Below are 16627 nucleotides of genomic sequence, written 5' to 3'. Positions count from 1 at the left end.
TTTGTCCTTCATTTGAGCAAAATAATGGTAAAAAACAACCAAACAAAAATCTCAGCAGCAGATAGAAGGGGATAGGGGAAGGTGACACCAATGACTCCCTGAACTACCCAGAAGTAGTGAAAAGCCAGTGACCTGCAAGTAGGTCCTACAGCAGTGGTTCTCAAATTGTTGCACGCATCAATATCATGGAGGGCTTACTAAAATGCAGGCCACTGGGCCCCTCTCCCAGAGTTTCTGGTTCACTGGGGTGAAGAAGGAACCCAATACTTTGCAGTTCTAGCAAGTCCCCAGGTGATACTACTGCTGCTGATCAGGGGCCACACTTTGAGAACCCGTGCAAAGAGCTGCAGAGGTGAGTAAGACACGCTTTTGGCTCCTGGGATCATATGTGTTTCAGAGACGCGTGCATGTGTGGGAGAGGCATGCATGTGTACCAGTGATGTGGAGGGGCAGCTGTGCTCTAGGAATATATTAAGTGCTGGAGGAGCCAGGTGAATTAATAAACTGTAAGGCATGGGAAAAGTCCCTTATCAGGGAGGGCTTCACAGAGGAGGTGACCTCTAAGCAGAATCGTTGAAGAACAGGTGTGGGGCCGGGCATGGTGACTCACACCTGTAATCCCAGCACTTTGGGAGGCCAAGGCGGGTAGATCACCTGAGGTCAGGAGTTCGAGACCAGCCTGGCCAATATGGTGAACCCTCATCTCTACTAAAGACACAAAAATTAGCCTGGTGTGGTGGCACACGCCTGTAATCCTAGCTACTTGGGAAGCTGAGGTAGGAGAATCGCTTGAACCTGGGAGGCAGAGGTTGCAGTGAGCCGAGATTATGCCATTGTACTCCAGCCTGGGTAACAAGAGCGAAACACCATCACAAACAAACAAACAAAACAGGTGTGGGGCAGGCAGGCAGGTGGATGAGGTGGGAAGGATACTGAAGGCAACCGGTGCTGCTGGATCAGGGGCTTGGCAATCAGTCACTAAGGTGAGAGCACAGACAGACTTGGAGTCACAGGAGAGAAGCCAGGGGGACCAGCAGGCCCTGGGCTAAAGGAAAGTCCAGGGGTTTCCATAAGCCCTGAGAATCAGTGAAGGCTTTTTAAGCGGGGCAATGAGAAGTTTGGTAACTCTTTTGCCTTTCTGGGTCTCTCAGTTTCCTTGTCTGTGTAATGGGGTTTTTGGTGGAAGTTCTGGGTCTTTTCCAGCCCTGGCATGCTATCAGTCAACGGGGAAAGGAGGGAAAGAGTGGTAGCATCCTGGAGACAGCTCCTTGCAAAGGACAGGGACCCAATGGCCACTCGCACACTTGGTCTGTTCGGCCATGAGCTGGATCAGGATCTCCAGATCCCTGGCCCAGACTGGGAAGTGTAGGCAAGCAACTGGCGGTGTCACACACACTGTGAATCTCTCCTGGGCCTGACCCGCCAGCCCCCCTGGCTATGCAGAGCAGAGGGGCCTGGGACTGTGCAGCAGCTCACAATGGAAGGAAGAGGGTGTAGGAGGGAGGTCCCTGGGCTGACCCTGGTATTGTTCTTGGGCCAGAAGAAAGCTTCCTCCTGCCTGGCTGCTGCAATGCTGGAAAAACGCCATCCAGCCAGTGAGAGTCAGTGTGTCCTGGGGGGGCCGCCTGCCGGTGGGCCAGCCTGGGAGCCCAGGCCCATTCACAAATGCCTGCCGGAGAGCACGTAGCCCTGTCCGTCCCCGCCCCTCCGCCACCACTGCTCCCAGTGACAGAAGCTGGGGTAAACTAAAATAACTGGGCTTCTCCGCCCCTAAACTCACCGCTGCCAGGAAGGAGAATGAGACCAGAAATGGCACATTGGCTAATAAAGGAATAATGGATGCTTCACACCCTTGGCGACACCTTCCTTTTCCCCCTAGCCCCGGCGGCTCCTTCCACAAAGGACAGAGGAGGGAAGATGCTGGACCGTCAAGCAATCTCAATCAACCAGGCCTGGCCCAAGTCATCAAGGGCATCACCAAATTGGCTCAGGGAGTGGGAGGATTAAATCAGCCCCTGGAAGCTGCTGAAGGACAGGGACGGCAAGGCTGCAGGCCGTGTGGCCCCATTCATCAAAGTGGGTGGATGTGTGCAGGGTGGGTGGGCCTGCCTCTGGGCATCCGTTGACAGGACCACTCAGGCCAGCCCGGGGTCTGCTCACTGTGTACTGGGCACCCCTGCTGGCCTCTTCTCAACCCTGAGCTCATTCCTCCAGCAGGGCTGGGCCAGCAGCTCTTTGTCTGTGTGATGGCCTTGGCCCAGCTGAGACCTTGAAGGAGGCTGTCCTCAATCTGGCCTTACTTGAGCCTACTGTCCTGGCTCCCTGTCCTTTGCTGGCCTCAAGGCCCTACTCCCTGAATGATTAAGCCCTCTGGTGCTCAGCAAGGGATTGTGGGTATGGTCTGGCCCAAAGTAGGGCATGGACAGATGACCTCTCCACTGGGGACGAGTCCTACTTTTAAAGGGCTCTAGCCTTTGTCCCTAACAAATAACAAAACTTCTTCCCTGGCCCCCGGAGGGAGATCCTGGGAACTCCCTCTTGGTCTCCAGGAGGAGGGCATAGGCTCAGTCAGGCCCTGTCCCTCGGCTTCTGAATCCTCCTTCCATCCTGCATTTCCTTGCTGGAGAGCATTCGGCTGAGTCCCTATTTGGTCAGGTCCCAAGGCCTCCAAGGCCACCCCCAAATGCTCTCCCTACTTACAGTCTCCCCTCTTGAGGACTCCTGGACTCCCTGACTCTCAACAGCCTCCTTTTCTCCTGACCATACTTCTCTTTCTCCCCATAGGTCTCCCTCCCCTCCCGGGCCACCTCCCAAGGCCCAGTTCCAGGTCTACCTCCTCCAGGAGGCACGAATGCAAGGAGAGGCATAAAAAAGGGGAAAACCTCAAAACTGGCCTAGAATCAAGACCCTCAAAACACCAAGAAACCTCTGTGGGCTGATGTGGTTTGATTTATCCAGAAGAGTTTCATGCAGGAGGTGAGACTGGAACAGGGCCATGAAAGAGGGGGATGATTGGAGCAAGAAAGGGGGAAGGACAGAAGAGGAAAGAGAAATGGGTGAGCCGAAGACTCCCCCAACAGTCTTTTCTGTCTAAGGTCAAGGGCAGGAAGACAGTCACCCTTTAGGTCTCACGCAGTCTCAGGAGGAGCTGGGGAAAGCCAACAGAGTCCCTGCCCTCCATCTTCCACCCCCCAAGAAACCCACAGAAGGAAACTGTTGGACCATCTCCAAGCACAGTTCTTATCTGCCAAGCTTGCCAGTTCTCTGCCTGCTTCCAGATGTGACTGCCACTTCCTGAGGCCACGTCTCATGCAGAGTGCAGGAGACACTCATGCAAACACATCTGCAGAGCGTTCTTCCAGTTCAAAAATCCCCGTCATTATACGAACTGGCTTATTATATTTTGACTCTTAGCACAGCTTTGCCACATAAGTGGAACAGGTATATGACCCCCAACTTTACAGCGGAAGAAACGAAAGCTGGAAGAGAATTGTTTTGGGTGAATGACACAATGTTCTGTGTGCGAAGCAGAAGGGCTCTTGGATGACTAGTGAGTGAGCTTTAGGATTTCTGCCACCTGTTTTAACTCTCAGCGGTTTCTTTTTTTTTTTTTTTTTTTCCTGTTTATATTCTAGATCAGTGTTTAGCAAACTTTTTCTGTAAAAAGCCAGATAGTAAATATTTTAGGCTTTGCTGGCGATAGGGTCCATGCGGCAAGCGGCTGCAGCACAAATGTAGCCACAGAGGGGAACCCGATGAATGAGTGTGGCTGTGTTCTGATAAAACTTTATTTGCAAAAACAGGCTGGAGAGCTGGACTTGGTCGTGGACCAGTTTGCCAATCCCTAAAATCCTAGCCGTGGCCTGGATCATTGAAGTGGTCCTACAGGGTAGGCAGACTTGCCCAGGCCCCTTGAAGCCTGCCCCACCCAGCCCTGAAAGTACTCGCTGCCCACAGTCCCAGCTCCCTGCCTTCCGCCCCGCATGGAATGAGCAGCAGGAGGCTGGTGTGGAAACCCCGTCTAGATGCAGCCAGTGGCCTCTTCCCGAGGAACTTTCCCAGCTGTCACCAACAAAAGTCTTCACCTCCAGAATAATCAGTTCTTTTTAAAAAAAAGACTCACAAATAACAAAAAATAAAAATAGGCTCGCCTCACAGAGCATGCTGCCCCTTCCCAGTGGACCTGCTACCTGGAGGCCTCAGACAGGAAGCCACGGATTGGAGAACTTCTGGCCCCATTTATTGTATGGGCGCCTATTTTTGTCCTGAGGGAGGAAGCACTTGAGGGTGGGGAGGTGGCTGGGGAGGGAAAGGGGCTCTCGTTTGTAAGCCCCTCTCCTTGATGGCTGCTATAGCGTCTTGGGCCAGCAGGGACTGGGGAGGCCACCACAAACCTGTCTGATTTAAAAAGAAGAAAAAAATATTTCTTTCTCTTTCAAAGCTGTCAGTAGAGGCTTTTCTCTTTTTTTCTTTCCATTTTTATTGCCTTCAGCAGTAGAGAGAAAAACAGAGATATCCACTTTCTTGTTCTTGCTTATTAAGGAAATGACATTCACCCCTAACTTGCCGTACGTGACTACCGTCTCCTGGAATCAGAAAATGTTTTTCCAGCACCTCTTCCTCCTCATCGTCCCTCCTTAGAAAGAGGTACCAGAGGAGTCAGGCTGTCTGGATTCCAATCCCTTCTCTCCCAACTGTGTGATTTGAGGCAAGGTATTTGAGCTCAGTTCTCCAATCTGTGAAGTAATAATAGAATAAACATTTTCCAGGGTACTTGTGAGACTTCCGAGATGGTATACGCAGCCTGCAGCTCAGTCAGCGCTCAAGTCATGGTAGCCTCTGTGGTGGAGGCACAAGTTCTGGACTAAGGTGCTGGGTGGGGGTCCCTCTGGGGCAGGAGCAAGTCACTCAACCCATATTTAATGAGCCCCTGGATGTGCCCCAGGGGAACGTACACTCCACTGGGAGAATACAGACGCAAAAGAAATAAAGTGAACATGCGACAGGCACTGCGGGGAAGAATCGAGTGATGATTCTCGAGTGACAACGGGGATAGGGAGTGTTCACGAACCTTTACTGAGAAGATTACATCCGATCAAAGACATTGGTCTGTAAAGTGAGGTCAATAACAGTATGTGCTCCATGGAACAACGTAAGGGTAAGATTAGAAAAAGCAAGGACCTCCTCATTTCCTGGAACATGGAAAGCACTCTGTGAATGTTCGCTAGTGTTACTGCTGGTGCGTTATGCTCCTTGTTGGATTTTCACTAAGGGGACATTTGGAGAATACCACATCCCTGCCCATGGGACAGGTACCAGCCCCTGTACTTAAACTCAGTCCATCATGGCTATAAGACAATGCCTGGGACACAGAGAGATGCCTGATCCGTACTGGAGGCCTGAGTGAATAAGGTCAGACCTCACCTCCGTGGGACCACGGGGTGACATGGAGCAACACTTGTTGCGGTGCACAGGGCCTGGGGAGGCGAGGTGGGGCATGGTTTTCAGGACTCTGTTCCTGGGTGTCTTGTGGCACTTTAATAATCCTCATGCCTGTGAGTTAGCATGTCCTAGAAGTTTCCAGAAGACTTGGCAACAGCTAACACAGCCATAGGGAACAATAAAGTCACTCCTTCCCATCTGGAGGGCTGGGAACCTGGTTATAGCAGCGGCTTCAACCCCAGCGTGGGGCAGCCCCAGCCACGGCCCCAGCCCCCGGCCCAAGACCCCTGTTACCAAACAGCAGCAGCGCCACCTGCTGGGGAAGCCAGGCCATTCCTTATCAGCCACCATTTTCACTCCTCCAGGAGTGAGGGACACCTGGGTGTCATTTCATGGGGCCGTGATTTTCATTTTGAAAGCTCATTTGTCCCTCGAATTCTTTAGAGAGCTGCGGGGGAGGGGGGGATTTCTCCGTTATCATCTGGGGCCAAGCAGAGGAACAAGGTATTAATCCTTTTGACCCCAACTCTCACTGTCCCTTCCTTTAGCCGTCTTCCGTGTGAAGGCTGGACTTGGACACAGGCTCAGGAGGCCAGAAAGCCACTTTCCTTCCCCTAGGTCTTCTGGGGACCCTCAGTGGGCACTGCTTTGAGCAAATCCCTAAGGCCAGAAATCCCACTTGACCAGGTGGCGTCCACTGTTCAGTGTGGGCACTAAGCCCCCTTCCCAGCAAAGGGCTCCCGAGTCACACGCTCTGGAGAGGCCAGCAATGTGGGGGCAGGGGAGCCGGCTCTGCTAGGTCGGAGCCATCTAATGACTAATGGCCAACAGACACAGGATTTGGTTTCGAAATTTCCTAACAGAAAGGCAAAAAGAGAAGTCAGTGGGCTATGTAGTTCCTATTGTCAGACCAAAGATGCAGACATAATGTTTGTCTGGGAGAATTCAAGAATAATGACCAAAATATGTCCTGATAGAAAGCCCTGGGCAGGACACTGGTTAATTCAACAGTGTCTTTCAATGGGGTATTGTATATGACACAAAAGCACCAGGCCAGTGTGTGGGATAAGGAGGTGGCATTTCCGCAATGCCAAAGGCCCTGTGCCCAGGAACCTGAGGAAATCTAATGCTCACCTACAGGCCATCTAGGGCGCAGGGACAACATGCCCGTTAGACTGTCTTTCTCACGCTGGTCGTGCCGAGTTCACACACATGGAGAAATTGCTCCCTAAGTCACACTTCAGGGTAAAGGGGTCCTGGGGGAGGAGGTGCCAGGGGGTGGTCTCAGACCAGAGATGAGGTGAAGGATATGCAATTCGGATTTCACCCTTCACCCCTTGCCTTCACACGGAACTTGGTCAAGTTAACTCGGAACTTAATCAAGTTAACTCAGAACTTAGTCAAGTTAATTCAGAACTTAGTAAGTTAACTTGGCTTAGTCTATGGATTACAGATTATGCAGCTCCATCTCCCCACCTAGCCAGCCCCCATCCTTCCAAGGGGGGAAGCCAACACTTTGTAACTCCCCCAGCCCCACCCCAGTGGGTGTCCCCCTGCAGCCCCGCGCCGCTGCCCTCTTGGAAGCAGTGTGTTCCCAGGGGTCCAAGGGGAGGGCGGGCCCTCTGGAGGAATGTCATGCCTTGGCCAAGCAGGGGACACGTGGCCCAACAGGAGCTTCCCTACACCTTAGTGTGGCTACCTCTTGCACCTCCCCATCTTCTCCCTTGCTGCAGGGACGAAGGGCCTGGGCATTGAGTGGGGTCATTTTCAGGACAGTGTGCATGTGCTGACCAGGGGGCATGGTCGGTGAAGACGCCTTTGGCTGCTGGCGCTGGGACCAGGGGACTTCCCACAGCAAGCGCCAGGCTGTAGCCTGCAGAGTGGTGCGCTGGTGCCCTCTAGTGGGAGCACACTGCCATACAGCCACCTATCCTGGCGAGGCCTCAACTCCAGCAGTCCGCAACACTGGGGCCACACTCAGAGCAGGACTGTTAATCATGGGGCTGGGCTGTCCACATCACTGCCAGAGTGGTAGCCTGGCCAATACCTCTACTCCTGTGATACAGATGCCAAAAATGCCACCAGGACACCAGACTTGTGGATGGCATTTGGGGTTCCCTAGAACCACAGTCTGAGTTCAAGTGTGTGTCTCAGTGTCTGCCCTGCCCTATGGCTTCAACACTCAGAACCATGATTGAACCCTGAATCCATGGCCCTGTACTCAGAGCCTGCTGCTGTTCCCCACCTCCCGCCTCCCCCGCCACCACCTCCCCACCACCCCATCATTGGAGAGCAATGCCAGTCTCAACTCGCCTGAGGCTGCCATGGTGTGGAATGTCATGCCTTGGAGTGGATGGCATAAAACCTGGCTATTGGCTAGCTCCTATCCCAGTGTACCTGCTCCTCTCCCTCCAGCCACCAGTGTGGGAAGGAAGACCTTGGAGCCAGTTAACACCACCAATAGACCCTTACTAAACTAGCTCACTAAATGCCTTTTCAGAGTGTAGAACTATTCCTGACAGCAGGAGTTCACAGAGGTACAGGGTGAGCCCTGGACACAGACACCTACTGTCTACCCTGTTACCCCACATCCTTGGTGGGGCTCCAAGGGCCTGAGTCCAGCAGTCCCAGAGATGAAGTTCCCTGAGGTCAGCACTGCGGTGAGACTCACCCCTGGATTCATTGCCAGCTGTGGAAACATGGCCAGATGGGGTCACCAGGAATAGGGGCCTTGGCTTTGGCTGGAGAGGAGCTTAGCCAGACACCTAAGTGTCAGCATCTGACCCCCAGTGGAGGCATCACCTGCTAAGACTACTCACTGTGGCATGCGCTCCCTGTGTGACCCACTGAGAGATAAGCTAGGGCTCCCAGGAGATCAACAGCATTCAGTGTGGGGGCCAGTGGGGCCCTCTGCTTTGTACTCAGCCACACATTCACGCCCCAGACCGGAGGAGCTGCAGCAGCACAGGGGAGGAAGGTGGGGTATGCTGGGAGAGGACCCAGACTTCGCCCTACAGGGACTGTGACCTGGGCAAGGCACCAGCACCTGCTCAGGCATTTACGGCTTTGAATGCAGTGTGGTAATCTGTGCATGTCTTATTTCCTCTACTAGGCTGTACCTCTCTTGGGGAACTGTATCTTATGCAATCAATTCTCTCTCTCTAAAAGGCTAGGGCAGAGCACTTGTCCATGAAGATGAGTTACGTGAGCAAGTGAAGGAAAGAGGAAGATTTGGCAGAGTCGCTTGCAGCTCACAGAACAGCCGTGTGCTCCCTTTCTTCCCGCTCCCCTGCAGGAGTGTCAGCCCTTGCAGTTCGGGCGGGGGCATGTGACTAGTTCTGTCCAATGGGCTCTGAGTGGAGCTGATATTTCTGGGCCAAAGCATTTAAGACCTAGAGCAGGGATGTCCAATCTTTTGGCTTCCCTGGGCCACACCGAAAGAATTGTCTTGGGCTGCACATAAAATACACTAATGATAGCTGATGAGCTAAAACAAAAAATTGTAAAATACCTCATGTTTTAAGAAAGTTTACAAATTTGTTTTGGGCCATATTCAAAGCCATCCTGGGCCATATGTTGGCCAAGCTTGACCTAGAACATGACCCTCCAGCTCTCTTTGCCCCTGCCAGGGCTGCCTGGATACCATGGATTAAGACGGCACGGCCATAGAACACAATCCACCTGGACCCTGGAGTCCCCAGGGAGCTGCCCTGGAGGCCAGCTTGGCCCTCCGCAGAATTTCAGAAAATTAGAATAAAATTCTGTGTGTGATGCCACTGAGATGTGGGGGTTTGTCTGGTATTATACCATGGCCTATAGTGTCCTAATAGAGGAGACAATGGAAAAATCCTATTCTCTTTAAAAAAAAAAAAAAAATGTGTCTCAGAAATCACACCAAGAAGAGCAAAACCAGCTTCATGCTGAATTTCTGCTGGGAAGCGGTGGGAGAAACAGAGGCAGAGGGATGACTGAGTGTCAAGACAGACACAAATCCTGCCTTTCTTGTACACTCTAGACAACACAACAGCGCATCTAGAAAGGAGGTTATTCAGCAGCATTCACTCTAGAGCACCTGGTGCTGGGGTTAGGAGGCTGAAGGAAACGGCCCAGCCCTCAGGCAGCCCAGAGTCCAGGAAGGGAGTCTGGCAGTTACATAAGCAGGTGTGATGTGATGGGAGCCACGCCACAGGGATGGGGGCAGGGGCTCCGGGGAAATGGCAGATGGACGCTGGACTCTGTCCTATGCATCTGAGAGGGTATCAGGGGAGGTGTCCTGAGTCAGGAAAAGGACAGGCAGAGAATGGATGAGTGTGATTTTAGGCAGAGGGAACCTCCGGCCCATGAGAAAGCAAGGAGAGACGGAAGAACAGAACAGATCGGGAGAGGGACTGACAGGGCCACAGGATGGCAGGGGGAGCCCAGGACAGAGGCCGGGCAAGGGTGCTGAGAACATCACAAAGCCTCCTGCCTGCTAAAGAGTCCGAACAGGGACAGAAGGGGCCGGAGACGGGGGTCTGGGCCTCTGTGGGTTGAGAAGATGCTGGGTACACAGCTGGTAGGATCTTTATGCCCCTTCTTCTCGGGTGCAGAAGTGGAGGGCAGGTAGGCAATGGGCTTTAGGCCAACCTCCCTTTGTCACCCTCTTTCCTTCTTGCCTCCAGGTGGGGAGGGGAGGTCAACCCTGATTTTTGTCTAAGAAAGTCTCTAGGAAGCCCGCCTATCTCTGTACAGGCTCAAGACTCTCATAGGAGGGCTGGAGGTCCCCAGGCTAGAGGTCGGCTTTCCCTCCCACGTGGGGCCTTCAGCTGGATGCACAATATCTCCGAGGCGAATGTGGAAGTAGGAGGATGTTTTTGGTGGTCACTATGCCTGCCCCTCTCCAGTGACTGCCATTCAGTGGTAGAGGCCAGGAGTCCTAAATATCCCACATTGCACTGGACACATCCATACTATTAGGTGTTGCCCCCACCACATATGCTAATAGCTAGGCCAGCTGACCCTCAGGACCCAAGGCCAGACGAGTGAACCAGCCAGCCCTATTTATGAGGGGCTTTGAAGAACACTAGGAACAGAAAAGTCATCCCATTGTGCTCCCATGGGACCACAAATTCCTCAAACACCAGAGGTCTGTGTTTGGTGATCAAGAAGCCATCTACCTTGTCCTAAGGGTACCCATGTGAACTGCAGATACCCCAAGGAATGGTCAAGCCAGGAGCATTATCAGCCAGGACTTTTATGTTTTCAACTCTTGCTGATAATTGGAATTTCCTACAATGCTTTAAAAACGCAGATTCTAGCCGGACACAGTGGCTTATGCCTGTAATCCCAACACTTTGGGAGGCCGAGGTGGGCAGATCACTTGAGGTCAGGAGTTCAAGACTAGCCTGGCTAAGATGTTGAAACCCCATCTCTACTAAAAATACAAAAATTAGCTGGGCGTGGTGGTGGGCACCTGTGGCCCAGCTACTTGGGAGGCCGAAGCATGAGAATCGCTTGTACCTGGGAGGTGGAGGTTGCAATGATCCAAGATGTGCCACTGTACTCCAGCCTGGGTGCCGGAGACAGACGCTGTCTCAAAAAAAAAAAAAAAAAAAAAAAAAAGAAAGAAAGAAAAAAAGAAAAGAAAGAAATGCAGATTCTTGGGTGTGATTCCATGAGTGTGGTCTCCAGACTCCAGGAGCCCCCCATGATTCCTGCCTTCAGGGATTCACACCTCTGTGTAGGCCCTTCCCATATTGTACCAGGGTTGGTCTGTGCAAATGAAATTCAGTAAATGGCAGCGTGAAGCTCTATCACTTCTGAGATGAGGCTATAAACGAGTGTGACTTCTGCGATGGAATCTTCTCTCTCTCTCTCTCTCCCCATCACCACTTGCTTTGGGGAAAGCCAGCTGCCATATTCTGAGGGCACTCAAGCAGCTTATACAGAAGATCTGGTGTCAAGGAAGCTAGGGAGGAACCCAGGCCTCCTGTCCCCAGCCAGGGAGGAACTGAGGCCTCCTGCCCTCAGACACAGGAGGGGGTCTTCCAGCCCAGGTGTGCCTTCTGATGGGTGGCATCCCTGGTCATCAGCTTGACTGCAAACTCATGAGAGACCTTGAGCCTGATCCACCAGCTAAGCTGCTCCCAGAAAGTGTGTATAACTGTTGTTTTAAGCTGTGAAGTTTTGTACAATTTGTTACACAACAGTAAATGAGGAATACAGTGGGCAGACAGTGTAGATTTCAGTGCTTCCCCAGCAGTTCCGATGTGCAGCTGAGCTCCAGCACCGTGGCCAGCAGATTCATCTGCTGATAGTTTACTGAGGGCAAAGCACGTCCAAAGTGTGTGTCATGGAAACGTGTGGTGTGTGTATGTGTGCTGTGTGTATATAGGTGTATATGTGTGTGACGTATGTGTGTGCATATGTGTGGCATATGTATGTGTGCATAGGATGTGAGGGGATGTGTGTGAAGTGTATATGTGTGTGCATGTACATGTGTGGTGTGTGGTATGTGCAGTGTGTATGTGTACATGTGTGGTATGTAATGTGGATGTTTGATGTGTGTGGTATGTGTACGTGTGTACGTGTGTGATAGATGATGTGTAATGAGTGTGTGTGTGTGCACACGAATAGCAAAGCCCTTCTGCTCCAGCCTGACGGTGGAGACGGTGGGTGAAGGCCTCCACTACCAGCCACTCCGAAGAGCTTAGCATAACATGTGGGCCCTGGAGAGCCCAGAATTCTCACTGATTTACCACTCCTTGAAAAAAAAACAACAAAAAAGAAAACTCTAGAATGTGAAACCTCAGAGGGACCTTAGTCTGATGATGTTCAAAATTTGTTTAGCAGTAGAATTGTTTCTCCACATGAAATCATGTTAGTATCCTGATTTAGAGGCACTGGCCAAACAGTTCTAGGTGGGCCCAAGTGGGGGCCCCTGGAGCTTGCTGCTTCCACCTCCCCACTTCCCCCAGCAGCACCCAGGGGCACCCCAGGAGAACCTTGAGGGCTTCACAGATTGCAGACCTCTGATCTAATACAACTGTGTCATTACGCTGATGAGTAAACTGAGGCCCACAGAGGTGACATCACACGCACAGCTCCGGCAAATGTCTAGAAGTGGATTCTTCTGACCTCTAGTCCAATCTGTCTCCACTGCCTAGAAGGCCGCACAGGAGAAGAATCAACCAGGGCCTTGGTAACCCATGAGCCACGGTTCATCATCCGAGCTTCTGACCAGCAGAAATGCCCTCTTCACCAAGAAACACCTCACCTGGGGGTAGGGGCAGGAAATCACCCCCTCCTTCCTCTTCTTAACAGAGCAGGCCCCCCATAGCCTGGTCCACCCTCAGAAGGTGGGGCTTGACTGGCAGTGTGGAGTCCTGGGAAAAACTACAGCAGAGGCCAGCACAGCACCCACTGTGCACGGGGCGCCACCCTCAGCCCTCGAGTGAATGAATGTGCTTGATCTTTCCAGCCCCCTATAAAGTAGATATGGTTATTTCCTTCATCTTACAGAGGAGGAAACTGAGGCAGAGTGAGAATAAGTAACTAGCCCAAGACTCCTGAGCTAGTCAGTGGCAGGACTGGGATTCCATGGGGTCCATGCGTGGGTCCAGACACCAAGCCCTTGACCGCCAACCTCCCACCCAGCCAGTAGCCCAGCTCTCCTTTCTCTTCTGAGCAGGAACCAAAGGTCCTCCATTTTGTACCCTAGAGGAATGAGGAAACAGTCACCAAGCAACACTAAATGTCAGGCCTGCTACTTTTCCAGCCATGACTCCCAAGCTTCTGGCTCAAAGGGCACCAAGTGGTCAACACCCTACCTAATGCAGGGGGCATCTGGTTTCTCACCTAGATCGGGGTCTCTCAAATGTACTTCTTCTATCAATGATGAATGCTCTTGGCATTTAGAAATGGAGTGATGAGGTGGTCACTTCCTAGTACCTTACCCTTTTTTTCTCTTGCGTCAAGGCTGGCTTTCCATTAGCAGTGATAATTTAATACAGATCCAGCCCAGAGGGTGTTTCACGAGCTGATACACTGCCTGTGACTTATACATCACAGCCTCGGCCCTACTGATTGATTCTTTTTCCTGTCAAATTTATAGGAAAGTGCAAGAACTGTACAAAGAACATCCACATCCTCCTCAACTGTTAACACCTCCCCATGTTTGCCCTCTCTCTCCCTCTGTGTCTACATACCATTATCATCAATCTCTTTAAAAACCATTTGAGAAGACATTGCAGACACCAGGCCCATATCCCTCAAACATCATAGTGCATATTTCTCAAAGTCAAGCACACTCGCCCACATGACCATCACACTGCCTCCAAGTCGGGAAACTGACGTTGAAGCAACACTGTCCCACCCACAGACCCAATCGCATTCCCCAACTGTACCAACAAGGTCAGGATTTCCTTCTGGTCCAGGATTTCAGCAAGGAACACATGTTGTATTTAGTCATTTGCCTCTTCAGTCTCCTACAATCTGGAAGACTTCCTCAGTCTTTCCCTGTCTTCTGTGTCCAGGCAGTTATAGAGAGTGGTCCTTACACTACTTTCCAAACAACCAGACTCAAGTTGTGCTTTCTTGGAAAGAAATGATGTTGCGTTTTCTGTATGGCACATCAGGGGGACATAGTGTCCACCCATCCCATCACTAATGATGTTCTCTTGATCACCTGTTCACGTTGGGGCCTGCCAGGTTTCTCCACAATAAAGTCATCATATTTCTCTTTGTAATGAGGTGACCTCTATGTGTGCCCCAGTTCATTTCCCAGAAAGTTTCCAGTCTGCAACACAGGGAGGGCAGTCCAGGGCCCGGTCATCTCAATGAGCTAAGACGACAGGGTTCAAAATCCATGGAGTCCAAGACAATTTGATTTGCAAGACAGAGTACTAGAGAGGAGAGACCAACATACAGAGATAAATCCAGAAATCTTAGCCTCTCAAGTCTTTGGCTGAGTATTAATTTGTCCACGTGTAAGGAAACTTTCGAGGCAAGGAATAGATAGAACAATCCACTGAGGTCACACAGGGCTGAAAATAAGTTGGTGTTTCTCCAGCCAGGGGGGAAACACCTTCTAATACACAGAGCATTGGATGGCAATCTCAGAAGGGTATTTATTCAGCAGTGGAGCAAAATTTGTCCTACACTAAAGTCTTCCTACCCTAACAAAGCTTAAAAGCAAGTCTTGAAAGGATCAAACTGTTTTTATGTAACTTAACTGTGATCCAGAACAAAACCCAAAATATTTAAAGGGATAAAAAAAAAATTAGCACCCAGTAATGTAAAGGTTCTAACATCTGACATTTAACATCAAATTACCAAGCATGTAAAAAAAGGTATGGCCCATAACCAACAGACAAATCAATGAATAGAAATAGACTCAGAGATTATATGGATGAGAGAAGTAGTAGAGAAGGCCTTAAAACAGCTATTGGGAATAGGTTCTATATACTCCAGAAGAGAAAGCATGAGGAAGGGAAGATATACATATACATTTTTTAAAAAGCCCACAATGACCTTCTGGAGATAAAAACTATAATATGTGAAATGAAAAATATACTGAATGGGATTATCAGTAGATTTCACACTGGAATAAAAGATTAGTGAACTTGAAGACATAGCAATAAAAACTATCCAAAATGAAACACAGAGAGTAAAGAAAGACTTTTAAAAACCAAGCAGAGCTTTGGTGAGCTATGGGAAAAGATGAAGAAGCATAGAATACATATAATTGGAACCCCAGGGTTGAGGGAAAATGGAAGGAATAGTGGCTGAAAATTTTCCAAATTTGATGAAACTATAAACCTACAGATCCAAGAAACTCAATAAATCCCAAGTGGGAGAAACATGAAGAAAACCACCACAGCAAGGCACATCATAATCAAATAGTTGAGGTCTTAACTGTATGCTTATTGTCTCTCATTGATAGGCCCAAGGCATGAACAGAGAAGAAACAAAATGGCAAAGCCACCAGGAAGAGATGAATGGATATAGGTAAAATAGCAAGAGAAGAATCAGGAGAGAAGGGAAGGGTGGCACAGTGGAGTGTGGTGGCAGGTCATGGTCACTGGCAGTGGCAGGATCAGTCACTGTGGAGGGTCCACTGCTTTTACACCCCTGCAGCAGGCCCAGTCTCATTCCTGAGAGCAGCTAGACTCCTGCTGTTTCCACCAAATGTCCAGCACTATAAGCATCTAGAGACCTGGATTCACTGAGTGAATCCTCTTTGTCCTGGAACCTGGCCCTGATTCCAGGAAAGAAGCCCAATCAATAAAAAAAGAGCAAGCATAGCAGACACCTGGAGGCCAGCAGGGCAAGTCCACTGTTCAAAAGTCTAAAGACAGCCCCAGCCACATAAGAATCTCTTCCAGGCATGCCAGTCCCACCTGAACACACCACAGGACACTTCACCTGCAGAGAGGCTTCAGGCCGAGGGACAAAAACTTCCAAGTTCACTGAGTTGCCAGGGCATGGTCTATTTCATCTCGAGGGCACATCAGGCCTGCCACCAGGGCCTGCAGCATCACCGAGTAGGCTGTCACACACACTATCACAATGGGATACCCTGGAGAATGGCAGGTAGCCAGCCCTGCCTACCTATTACTACCATACAGGCGGTTACACCCCTTGCTGGAACAAGGGGCCAGAAGGAGTGCTTCGGTTAGGTCCTGTCCAGGAAGAGGATCAAGACTCCAGGGGTGGGATCAAGACTCCAGGGGTGGGTGGGCTGTTAGAGAACATGCCCCTCTACCTACCTGCCAGGCTGGAAGGACCTTCTCGATGTCATTCAGGTTGATGCCATCCCCATCTTCCAGCTTCCCTTTGCCACACCTAGACCAGAAAAGACAGAAAGGCATTGGAAAGATGGCTCATTCCTGCCTCCTGTCCCATCCGGCCAGCAGGAGAGGAGGAACAGTCAGCAGATACCTGGTGCTGCCCACCCTCAAGCCCTGCAGAATCAGCTGTCCCACCTAGAGGAAACAGCCCTAGAGATGGTGGCCAGGGGTAGGGGTGGGGGCTCCTCCCCTAGTGCAACAACCAACCTAGAGGGAGGTGGGAGAGGAACCAGAGTTCCCCTTGATCCTTCCAGGCAGAGAAGCTAAGCTCCTTACTCATCACAACACCTGTCAAAGCCCATCCACCTTGCCCCATTACACCGGACAGAAGATCAGTGGACAGAGACACCAAGCAA

The 16627-nt window shown here is 50.9% G+C and overlaps 1 protein-coding gene across 3 annotated transcripts in view; it reads right to left on the bottom strand.

The window, feature by feature from the left end:
• The window catches only part of CTIF (CBP80/20-dependent translation initiation factor), a 344748-nt gene that overhangs the window by 184337 nt on the left and 143784 nt on the right, over positions 1-16627 (bottom strand). For all 3 annotated transcript variants that reach the window (XM_011968992.1, XM_011968993.1, XM_011968991.1), the window contains one exon: positions 16191-16266. In XM_011968992.1, coding sequence (XP_011824382.1) covers positions 16191-16266 — 76 coding nt within the window. The remainder of the gene's footprint in view (positions 1-16190; positions 16267-16627) is intronic.

The sequence above is a fragment of the Mandrillus leucophaeus genome, unplaced genomic scaffold (genome assembly GCF_000951045.1).
Source record: "Mandrillus leucophaeus isolate KB7577 unplaced genomic scaffold, Mleu.le_1.0 Scaffold87, whole genome shotgun sequence".
Classification (NCBI taxonomy): Eukaryota; Metazoa; Chordata; class Mammalia; order Primates; family Cercopithecidae; genus Mandrillus; species Mandrillus leucophaeus.
This window is presented reverse-complemented; position numbering and strand designations above follow the sequence as displayed.